This window comes from Manis pentadactyla, chromosome 5 (genome assembly GCF_030020395.1).
Source record: "Manis pentadactyla isolate mManPen7 chromosome 5, mManPen7.hap1, whole genome shotgun sequence".
NCBI lineage: Eukaryota > Metazoa > Chordata > Mammalia > Pholidota > Manidae > Manis > Manis pentadactyla.
Genome location: NC_080023.1, coordinates 154,891,128 through 154,913,750, shown reverse-complemented (window position 1 = coordinate 154,913,750; position 22,623 = coordinate 154,891,128). Strand labels below are relative to the sequence as shown.

The 22,623-nt window shown below is 45.2% G+C and overlaps 1 protein-coding gene across 3 annotated transcripts; it reads left to right on the top strand.

Moving 5' to 3' along the window:
• Positions 1–497: 497 nt before the first annotated feature.
• On the top strand, positions 498–20,886 carry PXMP4 (peroxisomal membrane protein 4). 3 transcript variants are annotated; one of them, XR_005028119.2, is made up of 5 exons: positions 498–723; positions 5,257–5,319; positions 7,799–7,997; positions 12,691–13,312; positions 16,884–20,886. XR_005028119.2 is itself a non-coding variant. In XM_036902536.2 (4 exons), the coding sequence occupies exons 1-4, from the start codon at positions 611–613 to the stop codon at positions 12,952–12,954; spliced, it is 639 nt and encodes a 212-aa protein (XP_036758431.2). In that variant the 5' UTR covers positions 498–610; the 3' UTR covers positions 12,955–20,886. The 3 variants fall into 3 exon arrangements, 2 of the variants coding, with proteins under 2 accessions (XP_036758431.2, XP_057358900.1); XM_036902536.2 differs by having other exon boundaries at positions 12,691–20,886; XM_057502917.1 differs by lacking the exons at positions 7,799–7,997; positions 16,884–20,886 and having other exon boundaries at positions 12,691–12,934.
• The last annotated feature ends 1,737 nt before the right edge of the window (positions 20,887–22,623 follow it).

The window sequence follows — 22,623 nt, the reverse complement described above, 5'->3', positions numbered from 1 at the left end:
TCCACTTCTGCTCTCCAGTGTCTCTCGTGACGCAGTATCAGAAGAAAGCCTACCCAACCACTTCAGTCCAGATGTGTTCTAGCTCGGCCCCGTAATTACCTATTGATATGGAGATGTACTTTTCTCCACCCCTTGGAAAGCCTATTGATATGGAGATGCAACTAAGGCCAGGCGAGAGATTCTGGAAATATTGCAATTTTACCCACAGCCACTGTCTCCAGTCTAGAGTGGGTAGCTCCTCTTTCAGGAAACCTTTCAAACCCACACGTAAGACACTTCTTTATAAACCCAAAGGAAACGGGCTTTCCGATTGGGTAAATTCGGCTGTACGACTTCTTTAGGGCCAGTCGGGCGAAGCCCACTGCGATTGGTTTCAAGCTTTCCCTTCTCTTCCAATCGAACCGCTATTCGGGAGAGGGCGCGCACCTGGTGACATAATCGCGCCCTCTGATTGGTTCTTACTGTGTGAGTGACTACACACATAGCTTATGGGGGCAACGAAGCGGTGGCTCAGTCCTGCTCTGCCAGGCGCTGCGGTTATCCGTGCAGTTGCGGGCGCTGCAAGTGCGAGTCGTACTCTGTGGCCGGTACCCAACGCGTCGCCTGCGCTATGTCCGCCCCACCGCAGCTGCGGGCTCTGCTCCTTGCTGTCAACGCACTGTTACGCAAGCGCCGCTACCACGCTGCTCTGGCCACGCTTAAGGGCTTCCGGAACGGGGCAGTGTGAGTGGGGCTTTCGGGCCGGGCCAGGGATGAGGGACAGGTCTGGCTGGGGTTGGAGAAGCGGGTTTGGGCCGGGCGCCGGCACGCCATGTGCCCTTGAGCATCCCTGATGTGTCTCTAGGTCTTGATGTCCACCCTCTGTGCAGTGGGCGCTGGATTTGGGGTTCCAAGCGCCTTTTGAGCCTGGGTCCCCCTACTGTGTTTCTGGGTCCTTTGTGCTTTGCAATCTGGTCCTTTTGCCTTGATCACCTCCCATGCTAGCCCTGTATCCCCTCGTTCGGGCCCAGTTCCGTCCCACCCCCGCTGTCTTATCCTGGGCCTGTGTGGCTTCAGTGGCCCCATGTGCACAAGGAGAAGCTGGCCTCTGGCCTTTAGCAGACCAGCGGCGACCCCTGCCTATGCTTCTCCCATTAAGCTGTCCGCAGATGAGGAGTGCTTCCCACTCCTTATCTGTGTGATTCTAGAGCCGGGTTCCCATTTGACACAAGGGACTCCTGGTACATAAGCCTCAGAAGTGACAGTGAGTATAAAAGATTCTGAAAATACTTGCTGGGCAAATTGGTTCCACGGTGGTCATCAGACCTGCAGGAGAGGTGGTCTTGGGGTCATTTCGTCTCGCTGGTGCCTGGAGGGAAGGCTGGCCTCCTTTAAATTACAGCTGTCATTTATTGAGAGCTTACTGTACCTGAATGAGGGATGCAGCAAAGAGCAAACCAAGCAAAGATCTATGTCCTGGAGTTGGCATCCTAGTGGCAGCATGGCAGGGTGGTGAGCATGTGGACTGCCTCAGTTTGAATCCTGATGCCATCTACCTGTGTGATCTTGAGCAAATAATTTAGCCTCTCTAAGCATCAATTTCTGTGACATGGGAATGATAGTAGTACTTACACTGTCAGAGGATTGAGTCAATATATGTGAAATGCGTAGCACAGCATCTGATATATATATATATATACATACATAAAACTGTTGGCTAGTGGTACTATTATATCCACTGGACATCTGCCTGGCTCTTGACCTCATGTTTTTCAGGCCTCTGCTTAAGTGTCACCTCCTCACTGAGGCCATCCATTAAGTCTCCACCTGCTTAATTTTTCTCTAAAGTACTTGTCACCATCCGTCACTAAGTAGTTCACTTATGTAACCTGTTTTTACACACTGTCTCACTAGAAAGTGAGCTTCATGGGGACAGAAGTTTTTATGTACTTTGTTCCTTGGCATATAAGTAGTACCTGGCCCAGATAATAAATAAATCTTAAATATTTATTGAATGAATAAGTGTGCAAGGTAGCAATTGCCATTGTCTCCGTTTTCCACATAAGAAGACTGGCTTAGAGAAGTAAACTTATTACTTATGGTCATATCACTTGGTCAGGGTCAGAGCCAGGATTCAAACCTAGGATGCCTGACCCTAACACCGGGCTCTTGGCTTCTGTGGGCACCCAGAATCAGGCTCACTGGGTCTGGCCAGATCATATCAGACATGCCTTGGTTTGACCAGACTGGAGCAGATATTGAAATAGCATCAGTTGTCTCATCAGCCCCTTCCAGAGAATTCTCAGGACAAAGCAGAGGTGAATAGGAGTCACATAGGCCCTGGTGCCTGTGGGCATTGCCCAATGCTGGCTTTATATACCTGTTCCCACCTCAGTTCTCCCCGTGACCAAGGAACTTCCCAGCCAGGGCAGGCACTTGCTGAGGTCAGGCCCTTGGGTTCAAATGCCAGTTCCTTCATTTCAAAGCTGGGTGCCTTCATCTCTTCTGGCCTCAGTTTCCTCCTCTGTAACATGGAAACAAACTCATCCATAGAAGGGTGCTCCAAGATAGTGATCTCATTGCTGGTTAGTGCTAAGACACCATACCCATCTCTAAGGACCTGGAGTTCAGTGGAGAGACTGACCATTAAACTATGGCAATGCCAGATGAGGAGGAATATAAGAGGAGGTGATGGGGACATTTTGAAGGCTGAGTTGGAATTTGCCTAGGGCAGAAGGGCATCCAGACAAAGGGAATGGTTCAAACAAAGGCCTGGAGGTGGAAAAGAATATGCTATATGTGAAGAGAGGCAGCCCATCTATTTAGGGAGGCAGATTTGAGTGACTGAGACATATGAACTTGGTACAGTTCTAATGCACTTTGATGTTCCACTCCTAAATATGTCAACGTGCATCTCTAAAAATAAAAGCATTTTCCTATATGGCTAAATTACCATGATTACAATTAGTAAATTAATAATAACCTATAGTGTTGACTACTGTTCAGTCACTAGTCAGATTGTCCCAGTTGCACCCCAAATGTCCTCTATAGTTAGTTTGTCCAGACCAGGATCTTCTGGGACACTACATTGCACCTGTCATATGTTCTTTAAATCCTTTTAAATCCTGAGCATCCTTTTTTTCAGGACACAAGAGTAAGCCTGTGAACACTAATAACTGGCTCCCCCCTGAGTTTGAGGACTTTGGGAATGGGGCCTGGCAGATGGAAGGAGTTGGGGGCCTGGTTCACTTGTGTCTAGGGTATAAGGAAAAGCCCTTTTAGCCTTTGCCAGCTGGAGGAGGCTGAGGGCCCCTTTGTTCAAGGGGAAGAGACATGACTTTGGAGGAGGCGGGCGGAGAGCTTGCTGGGGCCAGCATGGGGGTGCTGCCCATGGCTGGGCAGGAGAGAAGATAAGTGATTCAGCATGGCCACTGCAACAATAACACTGGCTTTAACTTAAAATTCTGTATTAATATTTAAAAAATTTGGTAACATATTCACTGAAGGGGACATTTTGAAGGCTGAGTTGGAATTTGCCTAGGGCAGAAGGGCATTCAGACAAAGGGAATGTTTCAAAGGCCTGGAGGTGGAAAAGAATATGTTATATGTGAAGAGAGGCAGCCCATCTATTTAGGGAGGCAGACTTGAGTGACTGAGACATATGAACTTGGTACAGTTCTAATGCACTTTGATGTTCCACTCCTAAATATGTCAACGTGCATCCCTAAAAATAAGAGCATTTTCCTATATGGCTAAATTACCATGATTACTGAAGGCATAAAAAATTAGATGCTATAACATCCTGCCCACCCGTCCTTCCATCACCTAGTCCCCCTCCCTGGAAGTGACCCGTGTCCAATCTTAGGTCTCCCTCAGAAATATTGTCTGCATATACAGACAGATACATATATTCTTTCCCCATACCTTTAAAACAAGATTTATTATGAAATAATTTCAGGTTTATCAAAAAATTACCTCCTTTTGACTGTTGAGAGTTGGGCCTGGGGTTGATTAATGATTGTGCATTGAGTCCCCTATACAGAATTTTATTGTTGTTAACAACCATTTGATCAATAAATATGAGAGATGCCCTCTCAAAAAAAAAAATAAATAAAATAAATAAAACCTTTTAAAAAAATTACCTCGTTTTACACAATTTTACGCTCTACACTCTTTGTTCCAATAAATACTGCAGCACACAAGAAACTGTCTCCTTCTTCTGTGGCTGTGCAGTATTCCACCGAATGGTGTGACCATATGTATCCAACAGCCCCCTGTGGGTGGACATGGGTTTGCTTCCAGTCTTTTTCTGTTTCAAACAAGCCTGCTGGGAACATGCACAGATAGTCTTCTGACAGTGATGCGTGGCTCATGACCGTTGTCTCAAGGAACTGCCAAGGACTTTTAGACCCCAGGAATATCAAGGCCTGACAGCTGGAGAACTTGGCAGGGGTAAGGGGTGTCCAATAAAGAACTGCCAGAAGCAACTCTGAAATATTTTTTACTGATGGGAGGAGGAAGGCTCAGAAACGTAAAGTGATTTACCCAACTCTACACAGCAGACTGTGGCAGTATTGGGCACCAAATATCATTTCCTTCCTACTACCCATTTGAGTATAGTTAAAATAATGAAGATGTTAAAAAAAAACAACAACTCCAGGTGAACATGAAAGTGAATGTGGTATTTTTCGATTGTTCACTTAATGCCCGGTTACTCAAATGAGGAGAGGAAAGAAGGATCAGAAAGAAGAGATAATTGTCTTAAAAAGAGGCAATTGTGTAGCATTTAAAATGTTTACTTCAATTATTTTAATTTTAAAAGCAATTATAGGTCATTTTGGAAGTGTGGAGAAGTTAAAAAAACAAATTCCCATATTCTGCAAGCCTAGGGGACATTGCTAATAACATTGTGGTATATTTCCTTCCAGTCTGTTTTTTAATCCACATAAAAGTTTAGTTCAACCAATATTAGTGTCTTATCCTTTCTTGCTCTATTGTGCTGTCTTCTATCAAAATAAAGCCAGGCCTCTGAGGTCTGACACCCCCCTCTACTGTTGGGCAAACTGAAGCTCAGAGAAGTTAAAAAAACAAGCCTGAGCCCATACTACCAAGGTTTCAAAGCTGGGACTGGAACCTAGATCTAACTTGAAAGCCCCCATTATTTCCACATACAGGATGTTAGGACTAGGGATGGAAAGGGGGGACAAGAAGTCACACAGAGCCGGAAGGAAGCTAGTGCAACGATGCTGTATTAACTGTTTTCTTTTGTTTCTTCAGCTATGGAGCCAAAATCCGGGCCCCTCACTCACTCGTCATGACCTTTCTCTTCCGGAGTGGCAGGTACCCACCCTCTCTGCACACTCTCAAACTGGGAGAGAATGTGGTCAGCCCTCAGTGCAAGGACGATTGCAGTAGCTTCCTAGCTGGGTCTAGTCTATCTCCTAATGTACAACTCTGATCCTATTATTCCTGCCTAATATCCCCTCTGGCTCCCCTGTCCTCCAGATTTCCAGACGTGGCCTTTAAGACCCTCTGCAGCCTGGTCTCAGCTGCATCCCCATGCTTTTCCCCTATGTCCACCCTAGAGTACCCGTGGCACACAGGACTCCCTGCCATTTCATGCATGGTCCATGTGTGGTTCCACCTCCACACATTTGCTCTTGCAGTAACCCACCTCCAGGAATACCTTTTCCTCTTTCACCCCACCGTTACTTCCTTCCTAGCAACTCATACCAGTTCTGTGAAGATGACTTTCTTGGGAAAACTGTCCATGAGTGATCTCTATCCTTCACTCAGACTTCTTGAACTTCCTGTATCTCCCATAACTCTCTCATCAAGGTGTATCTCAGAAACCTCCTTGTGGTCTAGTTTTTAATGTATGGAGCCTCACCCGGAGCATACAAAATCAGGCACAGACAACCTCCTGGCCAAATCCAGCTTGCAAGAGTTTCTCTTTTTGTATTTTTTGCTTTATTTATCTATCGGGTATTACACTTTGTTTTCTTATAATTGAACTCATTCATTTATTCAGTAAATAATTATTGAATACCTACTATGTGCCAGATACTATTTTAGCTGCTGGGGATACAGCAGTGAACAAAACAATGATCGCTGCCCTCAGAGAGCCTGCCTTGTAGTGGGGTAGCAGGAAATAAATGTTAACAAATAAGGGAAATACATGGTATGTTAGAAGGTGATACAGGCAGTGGGAAAGATGATTAGAGCAGGGAAAAGGGATCAGGAATGCTGGAGGAGGGATAGGCTAAGAATTAAAAAGGAAGGCCTCCGTGATATTCAAGTAAAGACTTGAAGGAGATGAAAGAGTTAGCCAAGTGGGTTTCAAGGGGAGGAGTGTTTCAGGCCAAGGGAACAACCAGTGCAAAGGCCCCGAGGTGGGAACATGCCTAGCAAGTTTGAGGACACTGGGGCGGAGAGAACAGAGGAAGGTCATGGGTAACCTGGTTTGGACCTGTCCAGCTTTAGGCTGTAGAGAGGAGTTTGGCTTTTCTTTCAAGTGAAGTAAGAAATTGTTGTAAGATTTTGTGCACAGATGTGCCACTATTTGACTTACCTTTTAATGATGTGTGAATGAAGAGTTTGCTGTCAGATTAATAATAGATGGGGGCAGGGGGCCAAGGGTAGACGTGGGTGTAAATTAGGAGGCTGTAGCAATAATCCAGGTGAGTAATGCTGGTGACTGACACCATGGTGGTGTCAGTGGTCAGACTCTAGGAACATTTTGAAGACAGGATTATTGCTGGAAAATCCAGCTTTCTTGCCTTAAAATTGGCAGCAGTGGGCCCGTGTTCCTATGGGGTGAGAACCAGCTGACTTCTGACTCACCTAGCAGATTTCCACAAGTTCCAGTAGACCCACTTCAAGGTCCTCATCTTGCCCTGAGGGCACTTGGGTTTACCATACTTGGCGTCCTCTGCCCTCCTGTGTTCTTCTCATGGCCTCTAAGTGAGTTAATCTTAAAGGATAAATTGAGTCCCTGTCTTACTTAAATACTCACTTCTCTGAGGATAAAGCCAAAGCTTAGCATGGCTCCGCTTGTCCCCCACGTCCTTTGCCCACACTTGTCTCCCCAGGCCTGGCCTGTTTCTGTTCCTTTCCTCCACGCTCTGTCCCCTGTCAAGATAGGCTGATCCCTCTGTCTGGGATGCCACTCTCCCCACTTGACCTCATTGACCTATCCTTCATATCCTCAGCTCCTGTCGAGGTCAAAGTTTGGCTCTTCCTTCGTGATTATTTATACTTCTGTCTCCCATTTGATCATAAACCTCATGAGGGCAGCAAGCAGATTTGGTTTTGCTCAGAATTGTATCCCCAGATTCAGCACATAGTAGGCACTCCCTCCCTCCCTCATTCATTTCTTCACATGTTCACTACAAAACCATTTATTGAGCACTTACTATGTGCCAGGCCTTGTTCTGGGCCAGATGAACAAGCCAGATGTAGACACCACTGTCGAGTAGCTTCCCTTGGGGTGGAGCAAGGGTTGCGGAGAGATAATAAACAAGCGTGTACATGTTGGGTGGCAAAAGGATCTGTAAAAGAAAGGAAAGGTAGGATAAGGAGACAGGAAGCGATGGGCATTCTTTTTTGTAGGGTGGTTAGGGAAGACCTCTCAGGAGGTGGCATGGAGCCGAGGCTTGAATCCAGTGAGGGAGCAGCCCTGGCGACGTGGAGGCTGGAGGCTGGGCTGGAACGAGCTTTGGCCCTAGCCTTCCTTGCCTCCCTCGGTTGCATGCCTGGTGGGTGTATGTCCTTGGAATAGCTGGGCCTGCTCTCATGGTGGCTCCCTGTGTTTGTGTAGTCTCCGGGAGAAGCTGTGGACCATCCTGCGGGCCACGTACATCCACTCTAAGAACCTGGCCTGCTTCGTGTTCACCTACAAGGGGCTCTGCGCTCTGCAGTCCCACTTGCAGGGCAAGACCTACCCGGTGCACTCATTCCTGGCTGCGTTCATCGGGGGCTTGCTGGTGTTCAGTGATAACAATAACATCAACAGCCAGGTGACAATTGTCCCCCAGGGTGGGGGCTGGGGTGGGGTCGGGTGGGACGTGGTTCAGGTATAGAGTTGGGTGTGGGGATCAAAGATGAGCTCTTGGCTCCCTTACATGTCCAGGGGTCTATGATTAACCAGTGCCTGTGGGACCCTAGGGGGGTCACTTCCCCCTCAGTTTCCCCATCTGCAAACCAGCCTGCTGAAACTTCATGGCTCCCAGATCAATGTGTGTGCTGCTGTCTGTGGTAAAGGTTGCTTTTAAAAAAAAAAAAATTTGTACTTTGAGAAAGCTAAAAAAATTTTTAAATTGCTATGAAATGAGAAAAAAAAATGACCCTTCTGTAAGATTTTCATAAAACTAAACATATTACACTCAAAGAATTGTCTCTTACTCTGTAACTTTCCCTTTTTTGGGTTAAAAATTCTGTTTTTATTTTTTTTAATGAAATGGCGGTTGAAATTAAATGCTAGTTGTTTAAAATAAAGTCCTCGGGCAACATGAAAAGTTGGCAGCCCCTCTATTTGCCTCCCTCAAGTTTATTAAATATTTTTAAATTATAACAATAATGTTTTATTTTCATATTTTAAAAAATGCAGACTAAGCACCCCCTATGTGCCCAGCACACTTCTAGATGCTTGGGATACATCAAGAAATAGAAAATGAGTTGAGAAGAAAGTTCCCATGTCCCACCAGCTGTCAAGCCACTGTCCAGGGCAGTCATTCTAACTCTGTCCCGTGTAAACCCTTCAGTCCTTCCTGTCTATCCTTCTGTCAGTGTACATATCAAGTTTCCCACTAACAAGGTCACTGCCACACTTTTTTCTTGAAACAATGTGTCTTACAGACCTTTCTTGTCAGTCCTTCATCCTTTTTAACATCAGCAGAGCTCCACCGGGTGGATGGACCAGCCCGACTTCCCCAGTGTCCTCTGCATGGACATTTAGGGTGTCATTAGCCTTGGCCATTGTACACATGCTGTAGTCTACATCTTTGTTGAGACATCTTCTTGCACATAGTCCATCAGCATGAAAGTTCCTAAACATGGAATTGTGGAATCTGTGGATAGGAGCATTTTGTATTTTGAGAAAGTTTCCCCAGTTTTGTTTCTTGTTAGAAATTTCATTTAAATGTCTACAAACTTCTAAAGGCTAGGACTCCTGGTCACACCCATGTCCTTCCCCCTCCCCTCCTTCCCTGACCCCGGCAACAACTACTCGGACTTGCATTTCTAAAATATTGTCATTTCAAAAATGTTATTTAAGTGGAGTCATTACAGTATGTAACCTTTGGAGATTGGCTTTTTTCACTCTGTAATTCACTAGAGATGCATCCAAGTTCTGTGTTTCATTAGTTCATGTCTTTTTATTGCTGTGGTATTCCATGGTATGGATGCACCACAGCTGGTTTATACATGCACCTGTTGAAGAACATCTTGGTTGTTTCCAGCTGTTGCCATTAGAAATAACAGCTGCTTAGAGCATTCCTGTACAAGTTGGGTGAATATAAGTTTTCATTCTCTTGAGTAAATGTCCCCAAGAGTTCAACTGCTGGGTCATATGGTACATGCATGTTTAGTTTTAAAAGGAACTGCCAAACAATTTTCCAGAGTGACTACTCTTTTACATTTCCCTGAGGAATACATAAGTAATCCACTTCTCCACATCCTAGCTAGTATTTGGTTTATCTCATTTTTTATTTTTGCCATTTTGATAGGTGTGCAATGCTATCTCGTGATTTTAATTTGCATGTCCCGGATGGCTGATGATCTTTGAACATGCTTTCATGTGTTTATTTTCCATCTGTGTTACCTCTTCAGCAAACTACCTGCTCATGTCTTTTGCCCATTTTATAACTGGATTCTTTTTTGTACTGTTGAGTTTTGGCAGTTTTTGTTTAATATAGCCCAGATACTAGTCTTTGTCAGATACGTGTTTGCAAATACTTTCTCCCAATCTGTATCTTTTCTTTTCAACCTCTTCCTGTGGACTTTTAGAACCAAAAATTTTTTAATTTTGATGAGATCAATTTTTTCTTTAAGGATTGCATTTTTTGGTGTCAAGTTACTTGTTAGTTTTGAACTAAGTACATACATTTTTTTTTTGGTATCATTAATCTACAATTACATGAGGAACATTATGGTTACTAGACTCCCCCCATCACCAAGTCCCCCCCACATACCCCACTACAGTCACTGTCCATCAGCATAGTAAGATGCCATAGAATCACTACTTGTCTTCTCTGTGCTGTGTGCTGTACAACCCTCCCCATGCCCCCCTACATTATGTCTGCTAATAGTAATGCCCCCCTATTTTCCCCCCCCTTATCCCTCTCTTCCCACCCATCCTCCCCAGTCCCTTTCCCTTTGGTAACTGTTAGTCCCTTCTTGGGTTCTGTGAGTCTGCTTCTGTTCTGTTCCTTCAGTTTTTTTCTTCGTTCTTAAACTCCACAGATGAGTGAAATCATTTGATACTTGTCATTTTCCACCTGGCTTATTTCACTGAGCATAATACCCTCTAGCTCCATCCATGTTCTTGCAAATGGTAGGATTTGTTTTCTTCTTATGGCTGAATAATACTCCATTTTGTATATGTACCACATCTTTATACATTCATCTACTGATGGACACTTAGGTTGCTTCCATTTCTTGGCTATTGTAAATAGTGCTGTGATAAACATAAGGGTGCATCTGTCTTTTTCAGACTGGGCTGCTGCATTCTTAGGGTAAATTCCTAGGAGTGGAATTCCTGGGTCAAATGGTATTTCTATTTTGAGATTTTGAGAAACCTCCATACTGCTTTCCACAATGGTTGAACTAATTTACATTCCCACCAGCAGTGTAGGAGGGTTCCCCTTTCTCCACAACCTCGCCATCATTTGTTGTTGTTTCTCTTTCGGATGTTGGCCATCCTAACTGGTGTGAGGTGATATCTCATTGTGGTTTTAATTTGCATTTCTCTGATGATTAGCAATGTAGAGCATCTTTTCATGTGCCTGTTGGCCATCTGAATTTCTTCTTTGGAGAACTGTCTATTCAGCAATTCTGCCCATTTTTTAATTGGATTATTTGCTTTTTGTTTGTTGAGGTGCACAAGCTCTTTATATATTTTGGATGTCAACCCTTTATCAGATCTGTCATTTATGAATATATTCTCCCATACTTAGGATGCCTTTTTGTTCTATTGATGGTGTCCTTTGCTGTACAGAAGCTTTTCAGCTTGATATATAGTCCCACTTGTTCATTTTTGCTTTTGTTTCCCTTGTCTGGGAAGATACGTTCATGAAGAAGTCGCTCATGTTTATGTCTAAGAGATTTTTGCCTATGTTTTTTTCTAAGAGTTTTATGGTTTCATGACTTACATTCAGGTCTTTGATCTATTTTGAGTTTACTTTTGTGTATGGGGTTAGACAATAATCCAGTTTCATTCTCTTACACGTAGCTGTCCAGTTTTGCCAACACCAGCTGTTGAAGAGGCTGTCATTTCCCCATTGTATGTCCATGGCTCCTTTATCGTATATTAATTGACTATGTATGTTTGTGTTAATATCTGGGCTTTCTATTCTGTTCCACTGGTCTGTGGCTCTATTCTTGTGCCAGTACCAAATTGTCTTGATTACTGTGGCTTTGTAGTAGAGTTTGAAGTTGGGAAGCAAGATCCCCCCTGTTTTATTCTTTCTTCTCAGGATTGCTTTGGCTATTAGGGGTCTTTTGTGGTTCCATATGAATTTTAAAACTATTTGTTCTAGTTCGTTGAAGAATGCTGTTGGTATTTTGATAGGGATTGCATTGACTCTGTAGATTGCTTTAGGCTGGATGGCCATTTTGACAATATTAATTCTTCCTAGCCAAGAGCATGGGATGAGTTTCCATTTTTTAGTGTCCTCTTTAATTTGTCTTAAGAGTGTCTTGTAGTTTTCAGGGTATAGGTCTTTCACTTCCTTGGTTAGGTTTATTCCTAGGTATTTTATTCTTTTTGATGCAATTGTGAATGGAATTGTTTTCCTGATTTCTCTTTCTGCTAGTTCATCATTAGTGTGTAGGTAAACAACAGATTTCTGTGTATTAATTTTGTATCCTGCAGCTTTGCTGAATTCCGATATTAGTTCTAGTAGTTTTGCAGTGGAGTCTTTAGGGTTTTTTATGTACAATATCATGTCATCTGCAAATAGTGACAGTTTGACTTCTTCTTTACCAATCTGGATGCCTTGTATTTCTTTGTTTTGTCTGATTGCCGTGGCTAGGACCTCCAGTACTATGTTGAATTACAGTGGGGAGAGTGGGCATCCCTGTCTTGTTCCTGATCTTAGAGGAAAAGCTTTCAGCTTTTCGCTGTTAAATGTGATGTTAGGTGTGGATTTGTCATATATGGCCTTTATTACGTTGAGGTACTTGCCCTCTGTACCCATTTTGTTGAGAGTTTTTATCATGAATGGATGTTGAATTTTGTCAAGTGCTTTTTCAGCGTCTTAAGTACATTCATTTTTAAAACGTTTTAAATGAAAAATAATAAATACGTAAATAGTAATATTAAAGTGTAGTAATATTAAAGTGCCTGCTACATACCACTTCAAATCATTGCACACCAGTTCTAAAAAACACTGATGCAGTCAATACACAGTAGATGGCCCCGGGCCTAGGGGTGGGCAGAAGGTTCCCAGTGGCTGTGCCCACCTGTAATCTCCTGTCATTACGTCCTTGCAGGTCAACATGTACGTGTTATCACGTGTCATCTTTGCCCTGTGCCGCCTCAGCGTAGAGAAGGGCTACATTCCCAAGCCCAGGTGGCACCCATTTCCGTTGTTCACCGCAGTGGTGTGGGGGCTGGTGCTATGGCTCTTCGAGTACCACAGCTGGACGCTGCAGCCCTCACTGCGGTCCTCCATGACCTACCTGTATGAAGACAGCAACGTGTGGCATGACATCTCAGACTTCCTCATCTACAACAAGAGCCATGCCTCAAAGTAATGTAGCCCTGAGATGCTTACAGCAGCTTCTACGGCATGAAGACTCCAGGTGTCCAGCTGTGCCTCAAGATTGACTCCATCAGTGAATCCTCACAGAGGATTCTGCCTTCTCAAGATCACGGGTATCAGACTCCAACTTTTATTACTCCAGGGTCTTCTTTGCTGAAGTAAAATCACTGATATTCACATCCCGTTAGGTACTCTTGAATGGTAGAACAAGTGGCTGAATCAGACTGAGTCACCCTGGGCACGATCCCAGCTGTGCTGCTGACCTCCATGAGACCAGGGAAGGCAACACACCCCCACCCCAGGCCTCGGGAATCATCAGACTTAGAGGAAGGTCCTGAAGTTGCTTTCTGGTGGGTATGGAACTTTGACTCCTATGGAACAGAGGGCTCCTTGCTGGTGGGTGGTGGGTTACAAATATGCTTTTAAAAAATATTAAATTCCTTGCCTCAGGTGCTCTACTGGACTCGCTCTGGAGTTCCACTGTCCAACAGAAACCCAATGTGAGCTATGTATGTAATTGAAGTTTTCTGCTCACCACATTTAAAAACAGGTAGCAAGAAGCAGATGAGATTAATCTTAATTATATACTTTAACCTAGTATTTCTAAAGTATTATCATTTCAACATGTAATTAATATAAAAAATTAGTAAGATATTTTACACCCTTTTTCTTGTCATCAAAATCAGGTGTGTGTTTTACACTCAGTTTGGACCACCCATATTTCAAGTGCTCAGTCACCATATGTGGCTAGTGATTCACGTGGTGGACAACACCGAAGACTTCCATCATTGGGGAAAATTCTAGTGGACAGTGCAAATATAGAGCTGCAGACATGGGTCTGAGTCCCCACTCCACTGTGTAGCCCTGGGGTGGGTTCTTAACCTCTCAGAGCCTCAGTTTCTTATAAAATGAGGATAATAATAATACATGGTGTCCACATTGGACTTGTGTAAATATGACTTCCACTACTACTAATTACTTCCACTTAGTGAGCTCCTACTTCCTCCTGGGTGCTTTGCACATACTATTTTTAATCCATACAATGACCTTACAGGTGTGTATTTTTATCTGCATTTCACAGATGTGGAAACTGAGGACCAGAGTGGGGAAGTAACCTGCCCGAGGTGGTATGAAAGCCAAGTCAGGGTTGAACCCAGATCTATATGATTTCAAAGCTCATGTTTTTTTTCAGTGCCTTACCTTAAATTTAGAAACCTAAGCTTTGCTATGCAAATGTTAGCTGGTTATAGGATCTGTTCCAGAGAGGGGCGAAACTCAAATGTCTGGCAAGTGGCATAAATGAAGGTGTTCTGGGTGTTATGCAGTAGGGAGTGATGGTGATGTGGTGAACTGGAGACCCGTGCCCATCTTGTTTTTTAAAACTACCATGCTGGAACAAATCAAACAGGTCTCCAGGAAGATTTGGGCCATGGACCACCAATTTGAGACCTTTGGTCTAGTAGGAATACTTCAGTCTCTTTTTATATGTCAGAAGTTGCTAGTAGAAATGTACAAATGAGTCAATAGAGATCTCATTAAAATGCAGAGTCTCATTAAGAGCATTTGGGGTGCGGCTTGAGAGTCTGCATTGCTCACACACTGCCAGGTATGCTGCTGCTGGTCTGAGCCACACCCTGAGAAACAAGGTTGTAGGGGATGAAATAGGGCCAATATGATCCCATGTGACAAATGAGGAAACTGAGTCACAGAGCTGTTAGGTAATTGAGGTGAGATTATATCCTATTCTAACAACAGTGTTCTCAGCCATGATGTTGTACTACAAGCGTGGGGAAGATGATCTTGAAGGTCTCTTAATTCAGTCTGTAGAGGCTGAATGAGATCCCAAGATTATGGGGATGGGAGAGGGTGACCATCAGCAACCAAGTTTTATAGCAGATGCTGTGGTGCCCCACCAAATCCCGTCAGGCTTGCTGCCTTAGTGCCCACCAGCTGACTTTTCCAGCTGCCGTCCCTGTGTCTTTCTGCCTGAAGGCTCTCACCTGCCAGTGGTGCCTGCCCTGCCACCCCACAGCAGGCCTGCAGTGCCGGAGGATCAACACCTCCCAAAGGCAGCCCTCACCCAATGACTGATGAGTACCCCACACCCATAGCCCTCACTTGACTATCCCTGGGAAGGATAACTCTGCAGTAACTCTGCCCACACTGGCTCCCAGAGTGCCCCAGCAGGACCAAGCTCCTGCTTGATTACACCACCTTCCCTGTCTCCCTGTCAGTGCTTCCAAAGGGGCCACTTCTCATGTAAACCACTTGCACTCAATCCTTGTCTTGGGGTCCCTGTTGGGGGAACCCAAACTAAAACTGGCCTCTGGTACAGCACTTTGAGAGGCATTGTAGCATGGTGGTTAGGGACATAGGTTTTAGAGCCAGAATGCCTGGGCTCAGCCCTGTTTTCTTGGGCAAGTGACTTAACCATTCTGTGCCCCTGCTTCCTAATCTATGAAATAGGCGTTCTAATAGCACACACCTTATAGGGTGGTCTGGGCGATCAAATGATAGGACGCATATAAAGTAAGCACTCAATAAATGTTTGCTGTTATTTCTAATACAGCATCCAAACATAGGAGGAAGTGTGGTCCTAAGAAGGAGTACACCCTGTTTTTAGCCTATCCTACCCTACCCAAAGCCTAGGCTGCCTGCTTTCCCTACATCCCCCCACTGCTGCTGGGAGTTGGTTGGCTCCACCACCGACTGTCTCTGCTCTCTAAGAATAGGTTTCCCTCACAGATGGCATCTCTCTGCATCCTGCCAGAGCATCTGGTCCTCCAGCTGCTCACTCCAGGGAGGAAGGCAGTGTGGTCCTTGCTGAGGAGCAGAGCTTTGGCTTCCAGCAGACCTGGGAGGGTCCCCACACCGCTCCCTCCTAGCTCAGCCTCCATTTCCTAAGATCTGTGCAGCAGGCATTGCCAAAGGGCCCTTTATAGGCACTCCATAAAAGCCAGGTCCTGAAATAGTGCAGCGGCTCAATATGTGTTTGCTAAACATCCGCTACATTCTTATGAAGTCTTCTGACATGCAGGACTGTAAAACATTATTTTTTAATCGATAATACATACACATAGTACAAAACTTAAGTGGTGCAAATGGTGTATAAGGGGGGAAAGTGTGGTTCCCTCCTAAACCCAAGCTCCGTTCTCAACTCCCTCCCTTGCCAGGGGCACTCACTGTTAGCACTTTCTAGCTCAGCCTTCTTGAGATACTCTATGGACAGACTCCTGTATTTGTCTTAGGAGAAATTTTTATATTGTACTATCATCTCAACAGCTCTGGCATTTCTTGCTTGTCCTCTGCGTGTTTGGTTTCTCTTTGATCAATAATCTGATATGAGACTGAGTCCTTGTTTGGGCTTGTTCCCCACTCCCAAGCCCTCCATTCTGCCCTCCGAATATCTTGAGCAGGTCCTTACTGTGATCAGCATGAAGTGGACCACTCTAGATACCCTGAACCTTAAATAGATGACACCAAACATTCAGTCCACGGAGCTCCAAGTGAAAGGGGAAGGACAAAACAAGTAGATTTGGGGCCCTTCGGCTGTTCCCTCCCAAATTAGAGATGGTTCAGTGAACCCATGTGAGAATGATGATTCACAGGCTGAGACGCCAAGGAACTACCTCCCATGATGCTTGCTGCTCCTGCCTTCCACATCGCAGGCCCCAGAAAGGATTCTGGGGATAGCGTTTCTTTCTACATTGTTCTTTTCTCCTGCTCCATGAGTGTGTTTTGGGTTTAAAGAATCGGGTTTTCAACCTGACACCCTCCTAAACCAGAACATTGTGCTGCACTCCACCTTGGGGCAAACCTCATGTCGCTTACCTTCCATGACTTCAGATGGGTTGTTTTCTTTAAATAATTAGAGGATATTTATAAAAGAAACATTTTTCCCCTCCCCTTGTCTTGTTCCAGATTCATAAGGAGAGAGTGTGCCTTGAAGAGCATTTTGGGTGAGAGGATTTTACTTTTGACCAGAAGGTCTCCTACAGGACTCACTCTTGTGAGCTGGAAGGCCACAGGGGCCCAGTGGAGAACAGTGGGAAAGCCAGGCTCTCTTCTGAGTATTTTTCAGGGACGGCTTCCTACTGGGGGGCTCTCTATAGCAGGTGTCTGCACAAAGTTTGTGTAGATGTCATGATTTCATAAACAAAACAGGCCTAGGCAGAATTGAAAATGTAATTCATGGGGTCTCTGTTGGAAACTTTGTTCTTACTGTTCTCCTGGCTTCTCCCTTCAGCTTCTCCTCGTGGGCTGGACGTCTGCTGAGAGAAGGAGCAGGGCCAGACCATATAAGCTCTTGTAGGACAGTCCTTTTTAGGGTGTCTTTTTTATGGATGTCATGAACCCCTTTGGCATCTGATGAATTCTGTGGATCCTTCTCAGAATGCTCTTTTTCAAGCTCATAAAACATACATAGGGTTACAAGAGACAACAATTATGTTGAATATTGAAATAATTATCAAAATGTTTTTAAAATTCATGATTTTATAATTATGTTCTTTTTTTAATACATTAAATAACTAGCTCTAGTGGCAGGTCTGAAACCACGCAGTTCCACAAGTACAAGAAGCATAAACAGTATCTCAGGATACCTGCAGCAGCTGTGAGAAGATACGGAAATAGCCATGATTTCTACTGGCAATAAACCCTAGGTGCTACTAATAGGCCTCTGGTTTATTGCCTATACTTAGAATTCAAGGAAATGTTATATTTCAGTCAGAAGCTAATGAAAATATAGTGTTGTTTTTTTTCCTGTCCAAGTTCATGACACTTGGGTTCATGAATCAAAGATTCAGGACTCCTGCTCGAGAGTGACCTTCCACATGGCAGCTGTCATTGTTTACCAAGCACTGAGCATGAGAATAGTAAAAATAATGGCTAATGTTGGCTGAGTCCTTATGAAGTACCAAGTAAGTACCCAGTGATTTTGGAGGCTAGGATTCAGCAGTGAAAGAAGCCAGTTCCTGCCTATCTAGGGCTTTCAATCTAGGCAGGGAAGACTGACAAATGAAATCAAAGATCATTTCAGAGAGCAGTGGGCACTATGAAGTCAACAGAACAGTGCAGTGTAATAGAGTGACTTGGAAGGGGAGAACAGAAGGGTCTGGTTTCCAGGGAATGCTTCTGAGGAGGTGATGTTTGCTGAGGCCCACGATGAGGGGAGAGCCATGCAAAGATAGAGAGGAAGGGTGTTCCCGGCATAGGATGTGCAAAGTGTACAGGCCCAGAGGAGGGAACCAGCTGAAGGCCTTCCAGGGCCTGGCAGGAGGCCCATGTGGCTGGAACAGAGTGCAGGGTGGGGGCTCATTAGCACGTTGGAGACGGAGTCTGAGAGGCTGGCTGGGCCCATCAGGCAGGCTTTGTGGGCCAGAGGAAGGGGTTTGGGTTTTCTTTTAAGTGTGACAGGCAGCCTTTGGCAGGTTTAAGCAGGCAGTGATGTGATCTAATTTACACTTTGGAAAAGATCCTTCCAGCTACGTGCAGAGAAGGTAGGGGGCCAGGCTGAGAGCAAGGGCCCAGAAAGGAGGCCACACCGGGTCCGGCTGAGCAGGGTGGAGCCATGAGGAAGGGAGAAGCCGGCAGATCTGGGATGCAGTTTGGAGAGAAACTTAGTGGCCAGGGCCGTGGGGTTGAGAGAGTCATGTGTAGCAAATGATCCCCATGTTCTCCTCCTTAAGCCTTGCTCCCCGATCTGAGAAACGGGACCTGACCTTGCTCCCTCATTGCCTCTTCTGCCCCGCCCCCCCGACAGCCCATCAAGGCCCCTGTGGGGCCAGCCACCCGCCCACAGGGGCCCTGGCATGTGGGCTTCCCAGCTGGCCCCAATTGTTGTTACTCCCCAGGGAGTCATGGGAACACACTCCCCCTGCCCCCCTCTTCCCAGACAGGGCCAGGCCCTAACAATGCTCCCTCAGCCCGCCAGTGGCCTGGATACAATGCCCCTGTTTCAGTTGGTTTCCTGGCCTGCTCAGCATATATGTAACTCTGGCCTCCAGCAGGGATGTTGTTTAAAAAAAAAAGATCCCTGGCTCCTCCTCTCTGAATATCTTAATATATTATAAAGAGCCTTTCTCTTCCCATACTGAGCCCTCCCTACTCCCCTCCGTCATCGAATTTGCCATGTGCCTGTCAGCCTGGGGCCAATGCAGGTCAGCAGGTGTCAGTGAGAAAATGAGAGAAAAAGCTGCTTACTCCAGCATGGCCAGCCCCTGTGTTGGGAATGCTGAAGAGCGGGACGAGAATCTGAGGGCTTATGACATTGCAGGCGCTGTGCCTGGCACATTTTGTATATCACATCTCAAACTTGTAAGTCACCATCACAGATGAAGTACAACATATTTTGAGCCCCTAAGAAAGAAAAGAGCTTTGACTAAAAATGGACATGCCATCAATTGTACCATGCACCTCAATTTTAGAGATGTTAAAGTATGAAAAGAAATGTCTTAGTATCAATGGAATTAACTGTCTCATCTACATATTTCATTGCCCTCCAAACATATTTTTCTCCTTGTCTCTCTGCCTACCTGTGCCAGGTGGAGTTTGGGAGGCAGCAAAGATTGCTTCATGAAAACTGCAGCCTAACAAGAACAGTTTTTCTTGTCTTCTTTGGAAAAGTCGAGAGATGTAGGCAAACTGCTTCAGTGATTCATCTTTCATTCTTAATAACAGCTGGCATTTATTGAGCGCTCTCTATGTGCCAGGTACTGTCCTAAGCCCTAAACTCAGTGTCCCCACAATCCTATCAGGCAAACACTATTATTATTATTATTTTTATCCTCATTTTCAGATGAAAAACAGCCCTTCTGCTCTCAGGTCCCCCTACTAACTCGCTGTGGCCATGGTCAGGGCAAGCCCAGCCACCACGCCTGCTTTCCTCCTCTCCCTGGAAGAACAAAGCCCCTCCTTAGTTGTTGGGATGATACAGAGAAAGGAGTGGCCCTGGGCAAGCAGTAGAGAGGAGGTTCCCAGAGCATGAGCTCAGGGAGTAATGGGGTTTGGAGGAAGGGAGGTTCGGTTATCAACCTGAGACCTATCCACTTACATTACACCCTGGACCCTTTGGCCCACTCCCCACTGAACATATGGACTGACCGAGGACCAGGGACTTGGCCATGGCCGCATGGCCAGACAGCTGTTGGCTGGCACTAAGCCCCATATCTCCTGTTTCACCACGAATACCCACTTTTCCTACTCTTCCATGTCTCTTTAGTGTAGTTACCTGCAAAGCAGAGGGACTACATGGGTACAGGTTGATTCCTTAGCAGTAATCATATAATTAAAAGAAAGCCAGAAACTTGAATTTTTATATAGCATTTTTCAATTTAAAAAACCTCAGAATTAATTCATAATGCAGAAAAAATTCTGTGGGCACATTAAGTCACACCTATGGATCATCTTAAAAACTCTGCTTGTCTTTTTTTTTTTTTCTCATTCCACCCTGAGACCCAGCCTTGCCCCTTGTTCTACAGATGGGGCAAGCACAGTTCTTCAAGAATGAATGACTTACTCAAGGTCATCTAGCCAAGCCACATGGTTGGGGTCTGCCTGGTTCATAGGGCTTTTTCCTATGGTTGACAGCCTCTCAGATGGATAAGAGGCCTGTGTTCACACCCAGCCAGAACTGGCACAGGGACAGAACATCTCAAGGGACAGTAAACTGTCAATGCAACAATTCAGTGTAGCAACAAGGATCATTCAAGACAAACATGATGTTGCAGATAGAAAACAACCTACCTCCCTCTGCCAGAACTCAACAATGGATGTCTCTGTGCCTCTTAATAAAATTAAGTCACCACAGAATCATTTCTCCCAATTATGCACCTATTATAGTGATGGGAAATAAATATTTGGAGATTTTTTTTTAAGCTAAGAATGTATGTTTAGCGGTGGCGAGGTATGTGGAATAAATAGCTTTAAATTATTTGTGTCACTGGTCAACTTCTTAACGAGCGTATTATGCAGATATGTGGAGACAATTGAGACTCTCCCACTGGATTATGAGTTCGGGGTATCAGAAATGGATCTGTTTTTCTTCCAGCTGTATCCCCAGCACCTAGCACAATATCTGTTGCATAGTAGGTGCTCAATAAGTATCTGTGGATTGAATGAGTGAGGCCCACAGGAAGTGAATTGACTTGCCCAAGGTCACACAGATCAAGGTTCCCGTTTATATCCACCTGATTTAGAAGCTCACACTATCACTTCTACACCATTCTGCCTCTTGGAAAGAATGGAGGAAAAGGTGTCTTCAGACCAAGATCATGGGCCCTGGAGCTTCTACCCCTTTGGACTCCTAAGAAGTTTGTAGAGGTGGTGATGGGGTTGAGTATCTCCTAGTTAAGCCACTATCCACTATAATACCTTTTGCAAATCACACATTATAACCTTGACAGCTCTGAGCCTGCTTCTTGGGGCATTTACAGAGGGTGGTGAGGTATAAAGGGCAGGCCTTGGGTTTTGCAGTGAACAGGCTAAGAACAGGCTGACTTAGCCTCAGTTCCCATCTCAGTTCTTTGTGACCTTGAACCGCAAGTGCCTCTCTCTGAGCTGCCTTCCTGCACCGTGTGAATAGACAAGCTTCACTTACAGGATTATGGGGCTGAAAGGAGACCATCAATGGAAGTGGCTACCCAGTAATTGTGGGTTTTTTGGAAGCCTACCAGCCTGAGGAGAGCTGTTGACACTGAGAACAGCCTTATCAGGATCTACCAGGCTTGAGGCCAAGGGGCCCCATCTTTCAGGCCTTTGCTGCTCTCAAGTGGGTATTAATAGATACAGAAAGCCCTTATCTCTTCCTTGATTTCACTCTGGGAGTTCTGGTCTACACTCCTTTCTGCTGCAGCAGGACGAGGAATTGTGGGAAGGAAGGTACCTGCTTCTATGTGGCAGGTTGCGTACTTGAATACTTGGGGGAGGACAGGACTTCAGAGAAGCCCTGGCTTTGGCCTCCCCAAGCTGGAATAGTAGCCTTTTCATCTGCTAGGTAAGCTCTTGCACTTAGCGCCTGTTCCCTCATGATAAAATGGGGCAATAATATAAATGTCTATCTTCCTTCTCTAGCAACCAGTATAGTGCTTGGCACATGACAGGTGCTCAATGGGTGTCTATTGAATGACAATTGGGTATGAGAGGGCTTTAAAAAGCGAATGTTTCTGTTATGGAGACCTTTTGGGAAGGTGTGGAGAAGGGAAATGCCATCTAGAATGGGAATGTTGCTGGCTTCTCTCACCCACTGTCAGAGTCTTGCTTGGTTATTTTGGATGAGACCTACTATTCTCATACTGGCAGCTTCTCTGGGGAGGAGCCAGGGCACAGGCTGACCCCCAGGGCTGGGAATCCAGCGTAGGCCAGAATCTATCACTGGTTGGCTTCACAGGTTCCTGCTCCTGAATGGGCCTCAAGTTCCCTGTGTATACACAGCAAGAGCCTTCCATAGTCTCCATGGCCCCTTCTAGTGCTGACACAGTCTAGGATTTGCCATGAGTCATTTCACAAACTGCTTAGGAAGCTGGCTGATCTTCAAAACCACCTCATAGTTAATAAAACACTTTCAGATCCCTTATGTTTTTCATCATGGCAACCTGGAAGAGGCCAGGGCAATGTGCCCATTTTACAGATGAGGAAACTGAAGCTGAGAAGTGCCCTCAAGGGA

Bases quoted from the DNA above. Each gene is read 5' to 3' on its own strand.
- PXMP4 (XM_036902536.2), top strand. From the start codon at position 611: ATGTCCGCCCCACCGCAGCTGCGGGCTCTGCTCCTTGCTGTCAACGCA. The intron at 724-5,256 runs GTGAGTGGGGCT...TTGTTTCTTCAG, and splicing joins GGCTTCCGGAACGGGGCAGT to CTATGGAGCCAAAATCCGGG. The intron at 5,320-7,798 runs GTACCCACCCTC...GTGTTTGTGTAG, and splicing joins TTTCTCTTCCGGAGTGGCAG to TCTCCGGGAGAAGCTGTGGA.